We start from the raw sequence: 22,927 nt of genomic DNA, 5'->3' as shown, positions 1-22,927 counted from the left end.
GTGCCAGATACATAAATGCCCCCACAGTACCAGATACATAAATGCCCCCAACAGTGCCAGAAACATAAATGCCCACACAGTGCCAGATATATCCCCACAGTGTCAGATACATAAATGCCCCCACAGTGCCAGATACATAAATGCATACCCTCCAACATGACCCGCCCCACTAGGTACAAAATGCTCTGTTTCTGGACTTCCCTCTTAATTTATTATTGCCATCACCTGTGAAGAAACAGCTTTCTTATCATTTAACTAGTTCAACACAGGTGATGGAAATCATAAATTAAGAGGGAAGTCCAGAAACAGAGCATTTTGTACCTAGTGGGGCGGGTCATGTTGGAGGGTCTGTAAATGCCCCCACAGTGCCAGATACATAAATGCCCACACAGTGCCAGATACATAAATGCCCACACAGTGCCAGATATGTTCCCACAGTGCCAAATACATAAATGCCCCCACAGTGCCAGATACATAAATGCCCCCACAGTGCCAGATACATATATGCCCCACACAGTGCCAGATACGTATATGCCCCACACAGTGCCAGATATGCCCCTAATGCAAGATACACTTGTCCCCACAGTGCCAGATATGCCCCCAATGCCAGATACGCATGTCCCATGCCCCCAGTGCCAGACATGTCCCCAGTGCCAGATATCCTCCCCACCTGCCCCTGTGCTGCTCACCGCGCTTCTGTTGCTGAGTCTGCTGCTGCTCTTTAGCTGAGGGCGGGGAGGAGAGCGCAGCGTGCGCCTCTCCTAGCCCTCAATCTCCGGCGGCCGCGGCGGTGTACAGCTCTAACTAGGCGCCGGTCCGCAAGCCAATCAAACCTTGCGGTCCGGCAGCCAATCAGCCTCAGCTGCAGGACCACGAGCTCTGGTTGCCGGGCTTTGCATGTAGTGCACGTCTCTGCTAGGAGACGGACACTGCAGTGCTGCTGCTGTAGGGACAGCTCCAGGCTCCAATATGGCGGCCAGAGCTAGCAGCGCCCATAAAGTGCGGCGCCCTGTTCGGCCGCTCTATTGGAACATGCCTGGAGCCGGCCCTGCTACTGTGTAGAGTAACGTGAATAATGTACATTACTGTGCTGTGTAATGTGAGGGGTACTATTGAGTGGCCACGCCCCTTTTTTGGCACACGTGCCTTCCCTATTTCAAATATGGGGGGGCACCAGTCCTTTACTTTGCCAGGGGTGCTCGGACCCCTAAATACACCCCTGACTGTACTCAAAATACTGGGTTCCGGATGTTTCTCCACTACCCCCTGTACCCACAGCACAGAAGTGGCAGGAGAGCTCCAGTACTTTTGACAGTTGAAGCCTGCTCATTGTTTTGCTGTCCCATCTCTTTCATTAAGGATCCAGTCTTATACTCACTCACCCTGTGAATTTACTTTCTATCACATGTTTGATACAAGCTGTCTAGCCTGGTACTGGTTTCCCAAAAGTGGGAGCCCAAGCTTGTTGTTCCCCTTTAAGGGTAACCTACTGAGGGTATATACTGCTGGTGCTGTTTATGGATTTAAAGGATGACTACCATTTTAAAAAATGTATAAATTAAAATGGAGTTTCTACAATTTATTTCAATAACTCATTCATTTGAATGCAGTTTCTAGATGTTATAAACTCTATTGAAATTAATGAAACAGGGTGCCCCATGCTGATCGAGTTTCAATGCACATGCAAACACATCTTGTGTATCAAAAATATACAGCTAATCAAATAAATGCACAAATTTATAACATTTATATATCATTCTATATATTGGGGTGATGTAACAAGCAGTGTAAAGAGTGGAGAATGGACCAGTGTATAAGTTGTCCATAGCACCCAATCAGCTTTGAGGTAGCATTTATCAAGAACATTCTCTAAAATGATAGGTAGATGCTGATTGGGTGCTATGGGCAACTTCTCCACTGGTCCACTTGTCTATTCTTTTCACTGTTTGATACATCACACCAGTGGCTTGCATTTGCAAAATACAATGCCTGTGGGTAACCAATCTTATGGTGTTTTACAGTAATATTTTAATTATAGAATGTTTTTGTATTATTTAATCTGCTTTGTTTATTCTTTTATACAATACCGTGATTTTTCCATAGAATTTTGATGTGGGTATTTAATTTTCCAGTGCGATAAGTAAAACAAACTACATTTTTATTGGTTCCATGTAAATGTTATTTGCAATAATTTGCATTTACCTTTGCTCAATAAGTTAATAAAAGGGATACTCGTTGTTTTAGACTGCTGGAATATTTAAGTGAAGACATGGTTCTTGGCTTAGTTTAATATTATATAGCACAATAAATTTAGCAGAAATATAGATATTTTGCAGAATAGATAGATAGATAGATAGATAGATAGATAGATAGATAGATAGATAGATAGATAGATACAAACTCATTTTTACAAATGCAGTGCAACAGTAGCTTCTTCAATTAGAATTACTATAAATATAATAAAAATTTTTATAACAACAATAACAACCCTTAACACAAACACACATGCATCAGCATTATCTATGGAATAGCTAATATGGAGAGAGAGAGAGAGAGTGTAAGTACTCAGTTAAACGCTTACCCCCACATCAACGCCTCCTCCCTAGCATATCTATACCACGGGCACACAAATGTCGGTGGAAAGCGGCTAGGGCAGAGCTGGGAGGTTGGAGTAGTTATAAATTAGAGTGTGTAATCTGGCAACATATGTCTGACAATGTGGGCTCTCCACGGGCATAAGGATGGGGATTGGGTGTGGTGTGCATCATAGGGTTACCAATTTGGGTTATCTGTGAAACATATAGCTGTCACATAGGATATTTCTATGCAATAAGTGGCTTGCAACAAGGGTAGTTCTTTGTAGGAAGTATGGCGGTATTTTACAGAGATATACTGTACTGCATTTGTCTGCAAATGTTTGGTTATCTCTATGCAATATATATATCCTGTTATGGAGAGTATTTTTTAGCAGTATTCAGATGTCAGAAGTGGAAATGGGCTACAGTATCTCTATGCAGTATATCATTGCCAGTTGGGGGTTTTCAATGCAGTATATGGTTGCAAGGTACAATATAATCATAGTTCAACCTGTTCAGATAGCAATATACAGTATTATAATTGCAACCATTTGATGATGGTCAATATATAAATTATTATAACCACCCGGTGATTGTATGCATAGTAGTTATTTATTCCGCAAATAATAATGACAAAGGCGAAGTTTAAAATGGCAACATTTTGGACAATACAGGTTCTTTCTCAAGTTTGTCTGCTAATCCGAAACTTTGCAATTTAAATAAATAAACGAGTTTATGCACTGGATTTCTGTTGGGAGTGCCATTTATTATAACCTGTTTTAGATACAATATTGCCCATCGGGATCAGTATGAAATGCCTACAATCAAAATTCCGATGGACAAAATCCCAACAACAATTACCTGACAGTCAAGGTCAAAATACTGTCATTTAAAATACCGATAAGGTCAAAATACAGACATTTAAAATGTTGACAGGTCAAAAAGTCGACACGAGTTTTTCATTGTTTTTTGGTGTGTATGTCAACATAGGTTAACATAGACACCCTATAAGGGTACAGCATCCCCTCGCTGCGCTCGGTGCACTATCATATTCCCCCTCCAGGTCCACTGGGATTAGGGAAGACAATCCCGGGCCATTTTTTCAATCCCGGGTATCGGGATTGAAAAATGGCCAACCCCGGGATTGGCTTTTAGTTATGTGGTCGCCCTGCCCGCCCCGCACACATAACTCACCATATACCGGGGGCGGGTGGGAAACATCCTCTGATCGCTGCTGAGGTCACGCTGCACTGGGGAGCCGGAACAAGGAAGCCAGGCAGCGTCTGAGCGTCCTGTGGAAGCTCATCGCTGATCCCTCAATCCCCGGGATTGGAGCTTCCAATCCCGGGTTTGAATCTCAGCCATATTTGGCCCTAAATCCCGGGATCGGCCACCATAACTGGGATGGTAAAGTATGAACAAGTCTGTTTCAATAAAAAAAATCATGAAAAACTCATGTCGACTTTTTGACCTGTCAACATTTTAAATGTCGGAATTTTGACCTTGTTGGTATTTTAAATGTCAATATTATGACCATGTTGGGATTTTGACTGTCATCAATGGTTGTCGGGATTTTGACCATCGGGATTTTGATTGAAGGTAAATTGACCACATGCCTGCCCATCATCATGCTCTGCAAATTTCATCCTAGGTGATTCTCATTGGTAACCATAATGGCCAATGTATAACATGAAATTTCATAAAAGCACGTTTAGAATAAGCAGTGTAAGGAGTTGGATTGCTTCTACCAAATAAACAGGCATTTGCACTGAAAAAAGTCCAACAGGGCTTTGATTAGAAGTTTTGATTAAAAAATGTCTAGCCCAGTGATAGTAGAAGAGGGTAAACAAACCAAACATATTAAGATGGCAGTTGCAAAGGTCTGCAACTATACAAATAGGGTATTCCAGTACTAGAAACAGTAAGAATTATTTAAGTTAATTATTCTATAGAACTTTAATTGCTAGAAATAAACATTTTGTGCACTGTTGACACATTTTGTTATTTATATACATGTATAATTACTTAAAACAAATCATTAACAATATTACTTACCGCATTGCTGCAACGAATGTCCTTCACTTTCAGCCATGCAAGATCTAAAGTGCCTTCTCCCTTGTAGCAAGATTGTAGTCTTTCTTTAATTCGATCATTAATTTGTTTGAGAACAAACACGCACAAGGCAGATTCATCCAGGGATTTCATTCGCCTCTTCTGACCTTTAGAGAAAATGGTGAATAGAACATCATCACCAGGTTTGATTCCTAAAGATTTAGCAAGTATTGATCCAGCTTTAGATAAATAAGCTGCCTGGAGAAGCCTGTACTCCACACCATTCTTCTCACATCCAATGGGAACCTCAACATAAGAGTTAAAAGCTGTGTCTTCTTTGCATAAACGTACTAACTTAGATGTATAGACCTGCTCTTTGGTCGTAGAACCAGGTGGAGATGTCATCTCTGGTTGAAGTGTCAAGAAGTAAACATAGTTACCACTGCTGAAACCATATATGTAGTAAATATCAAAGTCTGGAATAACATTAAAAGTATCTGAGGGTATCTTTATCATCGATGCCACAAATTCATCATGGAAAACATATGCGAACATTCCATCAGCTTCCGAGTTCCTAGTTAGTTTTCTGCTTGAAATGGTGGGAAAATATTCAGGTTTCCCATCAACTGATGTAGCAATAAACAATTTATCATCAAGATTGTTGTTTGATACAATAACCCCAAAAACAGAGCCACTCTCATTGACTCCTGACAAGTAATGTTCTTTCTTATGGAAAGGCTCGCCAAGTTTAAAGAGGTCCTCAAGCCTGAGAAGCTTGCAAATACCTTGATAAAGGCTTCCACAGGCAATTAACCTATTTTCTTTGTAGTCTATTAGCAGCATTTTGTTTACATTGTTGGTATTAACCAATGGTTCATTGCAAGGCTGGACTATCCTAGGAGGGTAACACTTTGGGTTGTCTTCATCTGGTCCAGTTTGGTGGGTTAGTAAGACCTTTAAGTCTTCAGAAAGTTTATATATTCTGTTAATAGCTCCTAGGTAAATGTGTCCAGTCCTGTCATCAACTACCAAGTGGTTAAAAGTCCAGTCAGCTTGTTCAGCATAGAAAGTAGTAAAATGTGTTTTTGCCTGGGAAATTTTTGGGGAGATAGTTGAAACTGTGGTTAATAGTGTAAATTGGACAATTGCACAAAACCAGCTCCATCTCGTAGATGCCATATTTGTAACCAAATGTTTTATTCTGTGTGATCTTCACAATAATAAGTCTGCTCCTTTTTGTCCTGCCAAAAAATAAGAGTCCATTTCAATACATGTGTCAGAATGAGTACAACAGCTTTTCACACTCAGTAATCCCTACTGCCAAATATATAATTTTTCTTATTCTAGCAAAACTATTGTATGGTTAGTGTTACCTTTATAATAATATAAATTATGTTAAATAAATCTTCAGCTATAAGAAGCATACATGAAATGTGGAGGTATAAGCAGGAAAATGCAGAAATATTGTAGTAGGTATTGACCACTTTGCATAATCATAAATTAAATTAGCAACATGCATTCACTTTTAATAAACTCCAGAGAGTATGGGAATATGCAAGCTATTTTATACATACAATACATTTTAAAAGGAATTGCTACACTTTTTAATTTTGTACTCTCTTTCCTCAAACTAAGGGGTAGATTTATCAAATCTAGGAGAGAAAATGAAGAAATGATCAATAACTACCAAGCAACCTCTAACTATCATTTTAGAAGCTGCAAAATGTCAGAATCTAATTTGTTGGTACTTTCTCTCTCCAAATGCTCAAATGCAAAAGAAGCAGATGTGTTTTTAGACGTTTTAATGATGGTATCTTTGACCTGGAGGATATGCGGCATGCCTATATTCTGTATGTGACTGCGGCTGTATCTGCATACGAAATGCTATGTTGCAGTGTATTCCTGGAAATCACTGTAATGTAGCATTTTGTATGCAGATACAGCCACAGTCGCACACAGAATATAGGCATGCTGCATATCATTTTTATCAGCGGAAGCTGCTTGTGCATCCTAGCCACACAGTAATGCAAATATCTTCATAAACAAAAGGCGCCCAACGTTAGCAGATCTGCCAGCTGACTCATCCCAGGCATCTCCTGCAGAACTAGCGACGGTGCTAGGGGGCACCAATCAAAATCTTGCCTAGGGCATCATATTGGTAAGGGCCGGCTCTGGTGATTTCCCTCCACGGTATATATAGAACTTCCATTTCAATCCTATCACATTGCCTTGAGGTTATAGACTGGTGTCTTGAAACGCATTGGAAGCAGGTGACAGTAGTGCTAGCCTTGTTTCACATTGGAGTGGATCTATATTGGTGTGCAGGAAAGTCCTAGAGAGGGGTTCCGGAGCCTTTATCTCTATTGTATCTACAGGCCGATTTGCTATATATATCTAGCAATCCTCCAATTCGCTATACTTTTTTATTGCATGTTTTTAGTTTTATTTGTATAAAAAAAAATTTGTGTGACATATCACACTATGTTTCCAATTTATTTATCTCAATATATCTTGAAATATTTTATTTTGAGAATAATCTGGAATACAACAGGAATTTATCAAGACTCCAAAGGAAAGTGTTTTTCCATTTAATATTCACTATTTGAGCCTACTTCTTCACTACTAGTGCATCATCATTAGTACACCTATCTGACCAACTTCTGATGGTGTTGTTTCAGGATTATATATGCCAGTCTCTTCAAATACATTTCTTTTCAAATAGTTCATAATATAGTTAAAGTACCACCAAAGCAAAAATCCAAGTTAATTTATGAAAGCAACTATCAATAAAAGTAAGGTATATGTAGATTTTAGGGGTTCCTCAGATATTTATGTATTTTATCTAAAGGTTTGAGGACCTTCCTTTCTTATGTACACTAGATGTCTGTTCATTAAGCCTATTAGATCCTTCTAAAGTTGATAATACATTCTCTTAGGTTACTGTAATTTATTTTGAAATATATCCGTACAAGGTACAAGATGTATTTTCACATTGAGAAGACTTGTATATTAAGCCTGTATTGTACAATTCTACATTTCCTCTATAGTTTTCAATCAGGAAGGAAAAAAGTAAGGAAGGAATCTTACTTGAATCAAATGTACATTACTAATTAGCAAGAAATCATATATTTCTGGTGAAGAATGGAAGAAATGGCTTTAATTAAGATAATTGGTACAAACACTGCTCTTAAGTATATAATTGTACTCTTAAACCATAATTTAAAAAAAATGTATGTTTATAAATTAAAAAATGGTAATTATTATTGTTGTTACTATATTCTACTAATGACTAATGATTCTATTTATCGGTAAATCCAAAGGCCCATTCAAATTTGACTTTAACTTGCCGCCACTTGTAGGGAAAGAACTATATCTGTCAGATCAATTCATCATTGCACTGCAGCCAGTACAGCTGCTGTGGAAAGCAGCTGTCCACGAATCCTTAACACTAGCATTATCATTGCTAACAGTAACAGCAAAAGTTTACAAAGCTGTCCATGCGCAACCTTAAGTCACAAGTGCACACTGCACGGGCCAGGAGAGGCGGATATCTGGATCCTCTTCTTATACCCCCTATTCATTTCTCGAGGTGCCCAACGGCCGATACGGCCGACGGACGACCCGACGGTGGGAAGGGGTGACGGGGGGGAGTGAAGTTTCTTCACTCCTTGGCGTCACCCGGCCCCATAGCCCTGCATGCTAATATGGACGTGATTGACCATATTGGCTTGCAGGTATAAATGAGCCGGCACCAACGATGAACAAGAGCGGGGCCGCGCATCGTTGATCGTTGGTGCCTACACACTGAAAGATATGAACGATATCTCGTTCATTACTGAACGAGATTGTTCATATCGGCCACACACATTGACAAGTGTGTAGGGCCCTTTAGAGGAAGAAGCTGGGCTCGCAGGTAATGCTTTGAAAACTGAAAGTTTAGCCTGAAGAATTGTATAATTAATTTCTATTTCCCCATACTAGAATATGGGGACAGTGCGAGGACACATTGATTCTATATGTACGGAGATTTGTTCGTGGCGCAGCAGATGTTGATGAATAGGCTGCTGTGAGGTATGTACAGTACATTTCTCAAGAGTTAGCACCAACAATCTGTATAAAAAGATGAAATAGAGCAGCAATTTACCAATCACTAGCACCTCTACAAGGATTTTCTTTCCTTCAGGGGAAGCCTAATGCTGCTGGGGAATGGTCATAGTACAATGCACATGTGCAAAGTAGTTTAACTCATTGGGGATAAAATAAAGCCTCCTTGGCTTCACAGGTCCCCCATTGGGGTATAAGGTAATGCCATCACCAGATGAAGTTACCTAGCAACAAAAACCACTAAGGGGGATATTAGCCCATTTTTTGTTTCAGCTGAAAAATGAACGGGGCTAATAGGATACCAGCCTAAATAGGTGAGCACTGGATAAATCTCTGATTTCTCCATGGATAACATTTTGCTGAATTGAGAAAAATGGAACAATAGTCCTTTCACTGGTGAAAATACAGTATAAATGGCTTTTCTCTGCTTCATAAATAAACCCAGAAATGTGATTATAAGTTTATAAACAGTCACTGAAATCACTAAAAAATATTGAATCTAATAAAAATGTTCTATTACAATATATAGTGAAAACATGAAACATAATATTAATCCAAAAATCATTAAGTTACTGTTGTGTGAAAAGATATATCCTCTTACTGGACAAACAGAAGTGCAGGCAGCTTTCAGTTGTGTAATAAAGATCTCAGCAAACTTATTAACCCTTTTCGTCTCTGGATAGCGATGGTACACAATTAAGGAACCAGATGGTAACATTGCTAGATATAGCAGATCACGGAAGATTAATAATCTCAGTTGCCAGGCAACTCCAGACAGATGCTATGGGCATTGGGGTGAAAGGGTTAGAGTGCCATTCTAAGGCTATGTATCACTGCAAGGATCCCTGTGGCATTGTTATTGTGCAGTTAAAACATCCCTCTTTTCCATGCGATTAGTCTGTTCCCTAAGTTTTTGTGTGTAGAGAATGACTGCGAGTCAGTAAGGGATCCCGAGTGGGACCTGTAAAACCACATCATGTAAAGTGGAGGTCACACTTTGAAGAGACAGTTCTATAAGCAACAAATGTCAGAGTTCTAAATCAGAGAAGAAATAGTAAAACCTTCAAAACAAGGATTGACACCAGGACAAGTTTAGCCTTATGTTACTTGCTGTGGGTTAATAAAAAAACAACAACAACCAAAAAACACAGAAACATTCACATTAATTTCTGGCAATGATGAGAAGGAAAAAGAGAGACTGACATTATTTCAAGGGACAGCACAGTTCATTGTGTTTTACCGTGTATTAGTATCTGTATTTAAACTCACAGTGGACATATAACTAACAATGCAAAACTAACAATGAAACAATTAAAGATTTAATATACCTGTTTTCCTTAAAACCTACCCAAGATACTGCTGCTATATTTTAAAAAGTAATTCAATCACATCCAAACTAAAGCTATTCAGTATAGGAAATAAAAACGTTGACGCTAAAGACACCAAACATTGATTGTATCCAGTTTGCATTTAGAAGAGGCGATGCCAGAAAGTGCCCAGCTGTTCCTGGGAAAGCACACTGAGGATCGGTTTCAGATCACTTCCAGCGAGCAATGGAGACGCAGCTTAGTGGCTCTGCCAGAGGACACCTAAGGCAAGAGCTATGAAGTAAATAAAACCCAGCAGTATGCCTACTGCTAATCTGCCAGTGCATTCTAGTGTTTATTTTCACCCTCTGCTTGCATAGCTATGTAGTTTCCTGGGACACAGGAGGCAGTGAATGGATGATTGCTGGGCTGTCTGACCTCTGTCCCAGCTGCAGTGTCATTTCTGCCAATGCAAACACACAATGCTAACATAACTTATGGGACATTGGTACCTCTCTTGTTTAGATTACCTTCCCACACATAATATAAAGAGCAAATGGTCACTTTACTTTACATGAACATTTGGTAAGAAGCAATGAGGTCATTTATAGTACAATGTCACTTCTGAATGTATACAGCAAGAGTATCTTGACTATATATATATGTGGATTAAAGTCAATTATTTCTATCTACTGTATCTATCTATCTATCTATCTATCTATCTATCTATCTATCTATCTATCTATCTATCTATCTATCTATCTACTTACATATGCCCCCGCACTGTCCCTCTGGCTTTTGGTGAGATCCGGTCAGAATACCGGCAGTAAGAATGCTGACGCCTGAATCCTGACACTGCTTGGAATCCCGACATGAACCTAAGATATGTTGTAGCTACTGAGAGTTAAGCCGTGGGAGGGAGGGGGGTTGTTAGGTTTAGGTTACGGGTGGAGGGGGAAAGGTTAGGGTTAGACTGCGTTGAGGGAAGGTCTAGGGTTAGGCGCCACCTGGGAGGGTTAGGGTTAGGCTCCGGGGGAGGAAGGCTTAAATTTAGGCTGCAATGACATGCACTGAGGTGAGGCAGGTGAGGTAGAGCCTTTCCTGTAATACTCCAGTATACGCCAGAGTTGTGACTATATAAAGTATCTGAATAATACAAAGAATATATTATAATTATTTTCTCTCTATTATTCTAATCATTTTTATAGCTAAAACTCTGGCGTAAAAAGTCTATGACAGTGCCCCACCTACCTTTTCCGCACATCTCTGATCAAAACACACCATTTACTGAAGTCCGAGTTCGGCGGCTGTGTGGCATTTTTTTTTAAAGGGGTAATCATGTACAAGGCATGGTTTAGCCTTGAGCATGATTACTCCTTTAAAAAAGCGTCTGAGTTTGGCCAGCATCCTGAACTCGTACTTCATTACATTCCGGCCTAAATTTCTAGATGTACTGTATATACTGCTGCACCTTTGTATAAATCTCACATGAATCCTTGGACTCATATATTGTGTATAATTCTGGCTATGGTCAAAGCCAGTGCCTCCTGAGCCATTTACCTCACCGCATGTCACTGTTAGGCTGCGGGAAGGTGGTGTTAGGGTTAGGCATCAATGGGGAGGATTAGGGTTACACTGCAGGGGGGGGGGTGGGGGTCAGGGTTAGGTTCAGGCTGCGGGTAAGGAGGGTTAGGTAGGTTAGGGATTAGGAGTAGCATACTTACCTAATAGGTGTCAGGTTCCTGAGCATCGGGATACTGCTGTCAGTATTCTGACTGCCGGCATCTGAAGCGCCGGGATCCCAATACCATATACTTTTGATGGCTACTGGGGTTCTTGCTCTAAAACATCAGCAGATATGATGTCCAGTCTACTGAGTGGCAGCTGATGGTGATGGACAGCTGGCTGGGTAGCGGGACTTTCTGTCTGCAGGTGCTGGAAGTGAGGGGTACAGTTAGAAGGGCAGGCAGCTGGCTTGCCACTCTGTCGTCTGCAATGCTGTTTCTTGACACTTTACCTTCTAAAACTGGATCTTTTTGTTATTGCTAATTTTGATAGATTTTGAGGCGTTACTGCATTTTGTGATTTAATTAATTGTGTAATACATATATGCACAGTCGCGTCACATTATTATAACCACCTCCTACATTTGACGTCGGCAGTGCGTAGCCAATGAAGTATGTTGCGTGTCGTGTGCTGGCTTGGTGGGTATATAAGGTGTGCGATAGGCCGTCTGCACACATATCACTTATTGCTATCATGGGTAAAAGGATTTATCCGAGTTGCAAAAAGGGGTAATTATGGGCTTTTGGGCCAAGGGTGGCAGCATTTCTGAAACAGGGCAGATTGTGAACTGTTCGTGTGCTGCTGTGGTGAAGATGTATTGTGACAGAACAAATGGCACATTGCGAATAACCGACTTGGAAACTGCGGAGCACCATGTGCCATCGATGTGAGAGGTGAACGTCGGCTACGAAGGAGCTTGAGACTAAACCGACATACTACAGTAGAGCAGATCACCATCAAAATAATCCTGGGGGCTACCAGACATGTGTGCAAAACAACAGTTCAGCCCATCTAGCTGCTGTCCGTGCTGCACAGGGCGGTTACTCTGGCTATTAGCTGGTGGTCATAATAATGTGACTCGACGGTGTATATGTATTTTGAATTATTACCTATTAATAAATGAATGATTAAATTGTAGTTATTAACAATAAATTCATATTTTATTTTTTTACACTTATATAATTCTAACTGATCTATTACATAACACACATAAGACCTGTCACATCTATATGGGAATGGGGTACGCTCTACTGCATGCAGCATTACCACGCCTCAGACCCTAGCACACCTCTGACAGGGAGGCCTCCGAGTCACAGGGGGCGGATCGTGAACCTAGCTTCTCAGATGCCTTGTATTTCTGACATAAAAAACAAACCTTGGAGGGCAGAGCTTATACAAAAGGGGCGGAACTTCAGTTGGACTTTGAAAACAAAATATTAAAACATGATACAGGTACAGGTTGAGTATCCCTTATCCAAAATGCTTGGGACCAGAGGTATTTTGGATATCGGATTTTTCCGTATTTTGGAATAATTGCATAACATAATGAGATATCATGGTGATGGGACCTAAGTCTAACCACAGAATACATTTATGTTACATATACACCTTATACACACAGCCAGAAGGTAATTGTAGCCAATATTTTTTATAACTTTGTGCATTAAACAAAGTGTGTGTACATTCACACAATTCATTTATGTTTCATATACACCTTGTACACACAGCCTGAAGCTCATTTAATACAATATTTTTAATAACTTTGTGTATTAAACAAAGTTTGTGCACATTGAGCCATCAAAAAACAAAGGTTCACTATCTCACTCTCACTCAAAAAAGTCCGTATTTCGGAATATTCCGTATTTCGGAATATTTGGATAAGGGATACTCAACCTGTATATTAATAACTAAAATTATTTTTCATTTCTTTGCTCCAGCTATGACCATTTGTGGAGTGATGAGGTGACTTAGGGGGTGATTCAGAGCCGAGCATAGATGTGCTAAAATTAGCTTCTCTGACATGCAGGGGAATGCCCAGCACAGGGATAGTCCGCCCGCATGTTAGGCACTACCCCTCCCCCCTGCACAGGTATGAAAGTATTGCACAGCGTTGAAGCTTTCGCACCCGCTCCTGTGCAGCCTAACAGCGCTGGCAGGCAGCTACCCGCCATGTTCTGGGTCGCAGCAACGGTCCGGACATGCCTGCGTTGTCCGGACCGCCCCCCCCCCCCCCCCCTAATGGCGTTCTAACATCGATGGCATGCCCCCTCCTGTCAATAAGGCAGAGGCGATCGCACCAATGAGATGCTTTCGTATCTCACTGGGTGCACACAAGAGAAAGGGCTTCAGGGTGCGATCGCTGTTGTAGTAGTGATCAGCCCTGAATCAGGCCCCTAGCCCACTCACTTATCTGCACGCATTAGGAGTATTGCACTTTTCCAGGCTACAGAAATAGTTTATCATGGTCTTTTGTTTGATAAATTAATGTTAAATAAGTGCGCGTGATAGTCAATTGGCTATAATACCACTAAGGTATAAAGTATTAAAGATATTAATTAAAAGAAATAAATATGAGAAAAGGAAAATGTAATTTTAAAACCTTAGTGGGTCTCAAACCTGTGACCCCCTTGTTAATTTTTGCATAATATTTATCTGTTGGTCAATTTCCTGTTTCAGTCGTGGTAAGTAAGGCTATTGTCTGTCATGTTTTACTAATTTTGAGGCCAATTTCAAGGCAATCTAAGCACGATATTAGGGCACAGCATATGCAAATACATTAACAGGATGAATTAAAAAGCACCTGTAGGACACGTACTCCCCCTGCGATGTGTTCAGTGAGCTGCGGGGCTGCTGCACATGCGCGATCCAACTGACCGCACATGGACAGCGGATATTTCCGTGGAGGGTTCTCTGAGAACCCGCAAGAACTACAAATATGGTGATTAGCCCATAGCCTACAATGAGCTAGTAGCTGCGGGGGTCAATCTCTGGAATGCTTCGCATTCTGGAAATTGATAAATCTGGCAGCACCACACCCCTCACAGAAAGTTATAGGGGATGCCGCTGCTGGTTGGAATGGAGGGATCACAGCAGGTATCAGAGATGCATGCTGCTGTCCCTCCTACATACATTATTTATTATTTATTAACAGTTTCTTATATAGCTCAGCAAATTCCGTTGCGCTTTACAATACATTTGCTGGATGCTAAATATTTGCAATATAACTTAAAAAACTAGTCTTTTAAGGAAAATAGCTAGAAATATTTTTTAATAAATGGGCCCCTAAGAGTTAAAAGCAGCCATTGTAAGCCTTAAAATGGCTTACAATGGCCACCCCATCCTTCTGGAGCGATTGCCCACACTTTATTTTGTGACTCTAAGATGACTACTACCAAAATGCATGAAAACTGATTTTAGCTCCACATAACATTATGGGGCGCTGCTAAAATCTGGAGACCAATAAGCCTATATAAAACCATAGTGTCACTTTTCATCTGCCACAAGGGGAGCAGCTGGGCATACTGATTTATGTATGGGCTCTGCAACCTGAGGGCACAGTTCTGTGCATGAAAGGCATGGCCAATTTTTTGCAAATATCTTTTATCATGAAGAAGGTATGGGAATGGGTTTTCCCCATAGGCCACACCTGGATGTCTGACAATACCTCGGTGGGCCCTTCATGCACAAATCAGACACTAAATATGGGTGTGGGGTGTAAGTGATAGTTCCATAGATATGCAATATGCTGCTACATGCTGGTGTGTCCATAGGAGCCATGGATGCAAATGTGTTTTTGTCAGATGGAATGATACAGGAATAATGTACTTGTATTTGGATGGAAATGTGGTTCTCAAACTGTGTGCCATGGCACCCCAGACACTTGCATGGGGCCCCGGGTTGGTGGTCCAGGACCAATTCAAATTATGTATGATCAGTGTAATTGGCAAAACCAGTGCTGGTGGCTGCCAATCATAAAATATGTGGATAAACAGAAGCACAACTTGCCCCTCACCACACAATTGAACCTAAGGATGACATATAAACACAATTTACTGAATTTAATATTTCTTTCTAAATTTCTCAATAAAAAACTTTTGCCCTAGGGGTGCCGTGAAAAAAATTCTGATACTCTATGGCGCCGTGATTCAGTAAAGTTTGGGAACCACTGGGATGGAATAAAGAAAGAGAAATATATTAGGGGTCACTGATAATTCAGGCACAATCCAGGTGTAAGTAAGCAGAAGTTAACGTCCTTACACAAACAACTCTTTGTATACACTGTATATAGTCCTTAGTTATGAAATGTAACTTATATTTACAAAACATGTATATTTGTAATAGTAATGGTACTGGGTCACTTAATAAATATCAATATACAGATGGAGCCATGCTCATCTTACTGCATTGCGGCATGCTGCAGGGCATGCCAGGCTGTAAATAATCGCAGCCTGGCATGCCATGCAACAAGCCATGTTGCAGCATGCTACAATGCAGTAAGATGAGCATGTCTACATCTGTAACTTGATTTTGAATAGCAGCACTTCCGTATATTATGAATAGCAATGCAGAATATGCTGCCACTGATGTTAGTAGTAATTTTCCAATCTAAAGGTTCATTTGAATTTTAGTTACCACAGTATGCATTTGGAATATAGATTTATACCTTGTTCCCTAGCTATTAATTAAACAATGATTTCCACTGGCCAAATTTATTATCCATAGTGGAAACCCATAACAACATCCTTAGTAGCCCAGGACAAAAATATGCATTACATAAAGCACAATTTGCTCTTACACCGCTTATGTCAAAGAACTTAAGTGTACTATGAATCCCAAGACTGCATTCACATGTGTGCACACACAGCTCCATTATCCTTTTACAGTACTGCCTTATTTCCTTACATCTTTCTATGTACAGTATACTGGTCACTCTAACCCTTAATTCAATACAACAATATTAGCCACTGCAAAGAATGGGCCATTTGTCCTGATGGAAGGCAGACATTAGATAACTGAAGATATCTGTAACTTGAGAATTATATAGAATTTGACAGGAATATTGGTAAACCTAAAACAGTCTTACTGCTTTTACTATTCAAAGGGAGAAACAGAGTAAAATGACCATTATTAACTAAATGCAAGTAACACTGATGTGCAGTGCCATAACAGGGTGGCAGTGCACCCAAGGCCGTCCCCACCCCCCAAACCCATGATGTCATGACATCTTGTCTAGGGCTGCTGGCTCTTGGAAGTGGAGCACTAAGGATACTCTGGACAGCGTCACAGGCTGTCTGCCAGGAGCATCTCTTGGAAGCTCTGGATGGCACTGGGGTAGCTCGAGCACTCTGCAAGCCACATAGATGTGCTGTGGGACAGTGACCCTGCATGCCACATAGAAGTGCTGTGGGACAGTGACCCTGCAAGCCACATAGAGGTGCTGTGGGACAGTGACCCTGCAAGCTACATAGAGGTGCTGTGGGACAGTGACCCTGCAAGCCACATAGAGGTGCTGTGGGACAGTGACCCTGCAAGCCACATAGAGGTGCTGTGGGACAGTGACCCTGCAAGCCACATAGAGGTGCTGTGGGACAGTGACCCTGCAAGCCACATAGAGGTGCTGTGGGACAGTGACCCTGCAAGCCACATAGAGGTGCTGTGGGACAGTGACCCTGCAAGCCACATAGAGGTGCTGTGGGACAGTGGCCCTGCATTCAATATCCCTAGTTAAGGCTAAACCGATGTGTTCATTATCTCTTTAGCTGAAATTACCTAAAAACTGTAAAATTCATTGAATGTCTTGCGTGGATTTAGCAATGAAAGAAATCCATCCGCTGAACAGTGATGTCATCACCCAGCCTTTTTGCTGGTAATCTCAGCCTTTCCATGTACTTAGGCACAGACTTTATCAAATAGGTTGTAAAAACAAGCTGCAAAATAAGCCAGACATGGCACTACTATTGAGTTGCTTTAGTCAGCTGACGTACCCCAGCTCTCCCTCCTCCTTTCCTTGTCTGAAGCAAGATTACAGCACCGATCAGGGTTATCAAGAGAGGGAGGGAATACCGCACAGGATATGGTAAATATAAACAAATGATATTAAGAAACCAAAGTCAAATGATTCCAAGAAAACACTGTTTTCTAATTCTAATATTACTTGGTGGTGCACCCTGAGTCAGTGTACGAACATGGGAAAATATGGAGAAAAGAAGACTCTTTTGTGGGCGCACTCTTTAACTTGAAATGAATATGAAATTTAGTCAGAATAAATTCAAATTCAAATTTTAATGATTCAACACAATTAAGATAATAAGTGGTTCATAAAGAGAATAATGATCAAATAATACATTCAAATAGCACAAAGTGCTGATAAAAGTTGGAAGTTAAATTCTGGCTGACGGAAGAAATTCTGAGTGTTTATAAACAAAATAGTTCGATTTATTGGACGGTACGTTCTACTGATAAGCACAACACTGTAATATGTTCCCTGAAAGAGTATAATAGATGCAGATAAAGCAGTCTGGATGCTGGTTACATTTGTGAGTGGTATAAGGGTGGAAAATAAGATAGCAGTATGAATCTTCTGTCAGTGTTAGACACTGTGTGGGCTAAACCAATAGGCTCTACTACACTGAGTATTCCTCAATGGTCACCCACTTGAGTACTGACCCAGCCCAGCACTGATTAGCTTCCGATCAGGGTACCTGAAGAGTTAATGCAGGCTGCTGGCCAGACAGTTATGGTGCCCATACACTTGTGCGATGCGCAGGGGCATCGCACTGGCAGTTCAGGTGCGATGAAATCGCATCTGAACTGCCAAAGTGATTACCATGCATTCATGCGATAGATTGCATGGTAATCACGTGATGGGCACGTCACCGCCCTAGTCAGAGCGGCCTCCTGCCGCTCTCAGCGGGTGCCTATCGCACATCGCAGTGCGATATATCGCATTTGTTTTTAAAAACACATGCAATCGCACTGTGATGCAATAAATATTGAGTGCAGCACTTACTATTTTGCGACGCGATATTCGAGCGGCGTGCCCGCGCATCGCGTTGCATGGTGCTCAATATGTGCATACAATCATGCGATTGATCTCACAGATGCGATCGAAATCGAAGAATTGTTTGCCATATTGTATAAGTGTATGGGCTACATTACAGTGATGACAGAGCAGCAGGGACAGCCCTTTCTGCTGCCCTATCTCACCATCATGTGACTGCTGCAGTCACATGATACACAGTGGAGACAGTTCATGAGCTGTAATGGGAATCAGGTATGTAGAAGTAAAACACATGTAGCCAGGGGTGGTATGTGAGGGAAAAGTTGGTGGGCATGGGTGAATGTAAGAGAAAGTTGTAGGGCAGGTTAGCGAAAAGGGGTGTGGTTCGTTTTATCGACAGTATCTAGGTCGACCACTATAGGTCGACAGTCACTAGGTTGACATGGATGGAAGGTCGACAGGGTTTCTAGGTCGACAGGTCTAAAGGTCGACATGAGGATTTTTTTTTGTGTCGTTTTCTTCGTAAAGTGACCGGGATCCCAAATTAGTGCACCGCGTCCCCTCGCATGGCTCGCTTTGCTCGCCATGCTTCGGGCATGGTGCCTTCGCTTCGCTCGGCACACTTTACCGTTCCAATCGTAGTCCACGTGGATCATTAAGTATGAAAAAATCCAAAAAAAAATAAATGTGAAAAACTCATGTCGACCTTTAGACCTGTCGACCTAGCACATGTCGACCTAGAAACCCTGTCGACCTTCCATCCATGTCGACCTAGTGACTGTCGACCTATAGTGGTCGACCTAAACATTGTCGACCTAGACACTGTCGATCTTCAGACCGGATCCCAGCGAAAAGCTGGTGAGTAGGGGACCTGTTAGGCAAAACTCGGTGGAAGGGGTGGCATATGCCAGAGAAGCAGGGAACAAGGGGTGTGCTAGGGCAAAGTTTTTTGGCAGAGCGGTAGGTGAAAAAAGCTAGTTGGCATTTTGAGGTATGTGAGAAAAATGCTGAAAGGGAGCATGTGACAGATAAGCTGGTAGGCAGATGTAAATGTGATAAATAGAGTTAGTAGGTAAAGGGCATGTGTGTGAGGAAAATCTGGAGACAGGGATGGCATTTGAGAGAAAAGCTGGTGGGCAAAGGGGAATGTGAGGGAACAGCTTGCTGGCATGGAGGCATGTGAGGGAAAACCAGGCTGACATAGGGTTATGTGAGGGAAAGGCAGCAAAGCTTGTGGGTATGTTAGGGAAAATCTAGCTGGCTAAGGGTATGTGAGGGAAAGGCTACTGGGCATGTTGGCACGTGAGGGAAAAGATGGTGCAGATTTTTATTTTTATTTTTCAGGAATATTTTTCCCGTTGATTTAGAAGACACTTTCTGTATTGTGCAGGAATACATGCTTTTCACACTACCTTTGTGTCTTTTGCTGGCTGATTGTGCCTATGATTTTTTCTTTCTTTTCTTTTTAAATATAACACATAGAAATGCTTCACCTCTAGAAATCCAGCGTTTGCCTATAGGCAGTAATGGAGCATAGATAGCAATCTGCATCAGACCTCAGCACATCTGTACTCGCCAACCAGGTGATGGTAAGAATTACAGGTTGAGTATCCCATATCCAAATATTCCGAAATACAGGATTTTTTGAGTGAGAGATAGTGAAACCTTTGTTTTCTGATGGCTCAATGTATACAAACTTTTGTTTAATACACAAAGTTATTAAAAATATTGTATTAAATGACCTTCAGGATGTGTGTATAAGGTGTATATGAAACATAAATGAATTGTGTGTATGTACAGACACTTTGTTTAATGCACAAAGTTATTAAAAATAGTGGCTAAAATGACCTTCAGGCTCTGTGTATAAGGTGTATATGAAACATAAATGCATTCTGCGCTTAGACTTGGGTCCCATCACCATGATATCTCATTATGGTATGCAATTATTCCAAAATACGGAAAAATCCGATATCCAAAATACTTCTGGTCCCAAGCATTTTGGATAAGGAATACTCAACCTGTATTTATTGTTTACAAAAATCAGTTGTGTGGGGTGATATGAAGTGGGTCTCGGTGGAAAGAGGGGCAGTCAGCTGAAGCTTTGCTATGGGTGCAAAAAAACCTTGTACCTGTCTAGACAAAATCTTTTTTCTTGGAAAATAGCTCCTTTATGGTGCCATAACCTGACCCAATAAGGCGAGAGACAGGAGGCCTTCATAATGAAATATCATTATTACTTATTAATCATGGGAAATCATACAAAATTACATGGCACATAATCTATACATGCTTGCAAAATAATTGACAATAGCATGGTAATGATCATTTCTCAACATTGTTATAGTCGAATCTAAACTCTAAATTTTAAAATGTAAAGAACAGCGAAAGGATCACATAAACAAGAGTCCTGTTGGAGAAAGAGCGCTATATAAATAAAATTATTATTATTATTATTATTATTATTATTAAATCTAATGTAAATCAAATTTAATGTAGAAACTTTGTTTTCAGTACAGATGTGTTTGACATCACAATATTTCCTTATTAGTTGAAAAGGTGCTCATATTATTACTCCAAAAACTCTTGGCAGCTGTGAACATTTGGCTGATATGATTGGCCACAAGATGTGCTATTGTTAATAGACCAGATTAAGGTTTGTGGTGGCCTCAGAGCAAATAGTTGGTGAGCTAGCCCTTCATTTAATTGTCTAATACTTTTCATTACAGTATATCCCTTTAAATGCTGTCAAAGATACATCACAATCAGAGCTTTTACAGCTGCTGGAGTTCTAAAGAAACATATGAGTAATGCAATTTGTCAATGGTCTGAATATACAGTATACAGCTGCATTATTATTACTCACATTTCAGACACAGTACAGCATAACAAATCCCACTTTGGCATACTTGTACAATTGAAGACAATCTGAAATGCTTGTTCAGATTTAGGAGCATAGGGACTAAACTTGCTTATTTTCAGTCTGAATTTCTTTTCTCTGTTACTTAATGTTCTTCCTACTGCCCAGATGACATGTACACAGTGAAAGGCTGAGTATATTGTCACAGTTCTGTGAATGGGAAATTCAAGGCGGAACTTTTTATCTGGATCAGGCTATTCTCTCAGTCACATCTCACTACCAATTTCACAGAGAAATGCACAGGCAGGTCCCTCCATGCAATATAACAAAAGAGCTATCGTATCTTTTCTGCCATCATTTATCAACCCAGTGGAGAGAGACATCCTAGAAAGAAGAAGAAGACGCTTCTATTTTCATCACAGTCAGCAGGGCATACAGTGGTAAAAGGGGCAGTACACAGGGACAAGAGTGCAGGCACTGGATGTCATTACTTATAGAGAAAGATTTACATTTGGTGGTTAGAGAGACTGAAGGAAAATGTCATAAACCTTTGAATTGAGTTATGTGAAATTGCAGTTAATAATGACGTGCACAGGGGGGCAGTAGGAAGTAATATGTACCTCTGCTTGCCATCTGGGCCAGATGCAAACAATCATTTTGGAGGTCTATGGTGCTCTGGACTCATCCTTCCATTCACATCTCCATCTGACCCAAATTTTACATGAAACCAACTGGCTTTGCCATAAACTGCAAGTACAGTTTAAGAGAATCCATACAATTTAACTTCCCCTATATTTATGGTTTAGATTGTAAGTTCTTCAGTTGAGTTGTGTGCTGTATATAAAAACTCCCATCAAAAAGAATGTTGCATTGGCATTAAGTACCCAGTAATGTTTTACCCACATCTACTGTATTTAGGGCCTAATTCAGACTGGATCACTGCAGTGGCAGCGATCACAGTCTGAATCCCTATGTGGAGTGCGGTCGTGCACCCTGGGGGAGCCCAGTGGGCCGCGATTGCCTCTGCCTGATTGACAGTGGCGGGGCGTGCCAACAGCGTTAGAACGCCGTTGGCGGGGCGTAGTCCGGACAACGGAGACGTGTCCGGACCATTGCGGTGGCATCACATGCAGCCGCTGCGACCCAGGATGCGGAGAGTCCCGGCCTGCCAGCACACAGTAGCTGCGCTGGCAGGGAGCCAGATGCAAAAGCATCGCTGCCGTGCGATGCTTTTGCACCCCTGCGGGGGAAACAGAGCCACACATGCGTCGCGGACTAGCCCTGTGCTGGGTGTCCCCCGCATGTCAGAGTAAATGATCATAGATATGCTAAATTTAGCACATCTACGATCAGAGCTGAATTACCCCCTTAGCCATTCAGTTAATTCTGCTGCTGTGTGATTCAAGCAGGGAATCTCCCTTTACTGTTGACAAATCTTTTTTTTTTTGTCTAGCACTGGAAACTG

General features: G+C 41.1%; 1 protein-coding gene and 1 long non-coding RNA gene across 7 annotated transcripts in view; one reads left to right on the top strand and one right to left on the bottom strand.

The window, feature by feature from the left end:
- LOC134932395 (uncharacterized) overlaps positions 1-10,375 on the top strand; it is a 40,852-nt gene extending 30,477 nt beyond the window's left edge. Inside the window, exon 5 of one of the 2 annotated variants that reach the window (XR_010179345.1) lies at positions 10,207-10,375. This is a non-coding gene — a long non-coding RNA (uncharacterized LOC134932395). Of the gene's footprint in view, positions 1-10,195 lie in introns of both variants that reach the window. The other variant, XR_010179346.1, reaches the window with a different exon arrangement.
- The window catches only part of PLXNA4 (plexin A4), a 1,021,577-nt gene that overhangs the window by 879,326 nt on the left and 119,324 nt on the right, over positions 1-22,927 (bottom strand). For 3 of the 5 annotated variants that reach the window (XM_063926765.1, XM_063926766.1, XM_063926762.1), the window contains exon 2: positions 4,632-5,869. In XM_063926765.1, coding sequence (XP_063782835.1) covers positions 4,632-5,807 — 1,176 coding nt within the window. In that variant the 5' untranslated portion in view covers positions 5,808-5,869. Of the gene's footprint in view, positions 1-4,631; positions 5,870-10,060; positions 10,316-22,927 lie in introns of those variants that run through there. The other 2 variants (XM_063926763.1, XM_063926764.1) reach the window with 2 other exon arrangements.

This window comes from Pseudophryne corroboree, chromosome 6, assembly GCF_028390025.1.
Source record: "Pseudophryne corroboree isolate aPseCor3 chromosome 6, aPseCor3.hap2, whole genome shotgun sequence".
Classification (NCBI taxonomy): Eukaryota; Metazoa; Chordata; class Amphibia; order Anura; family Myobatrachidae; genus Pseudophryne; species Pseudophryne corroboree.
Note: the sequence above shows the minus strand (reverse complement) of the source record. Positions and strands in the feature narration are given on the sequence as shown.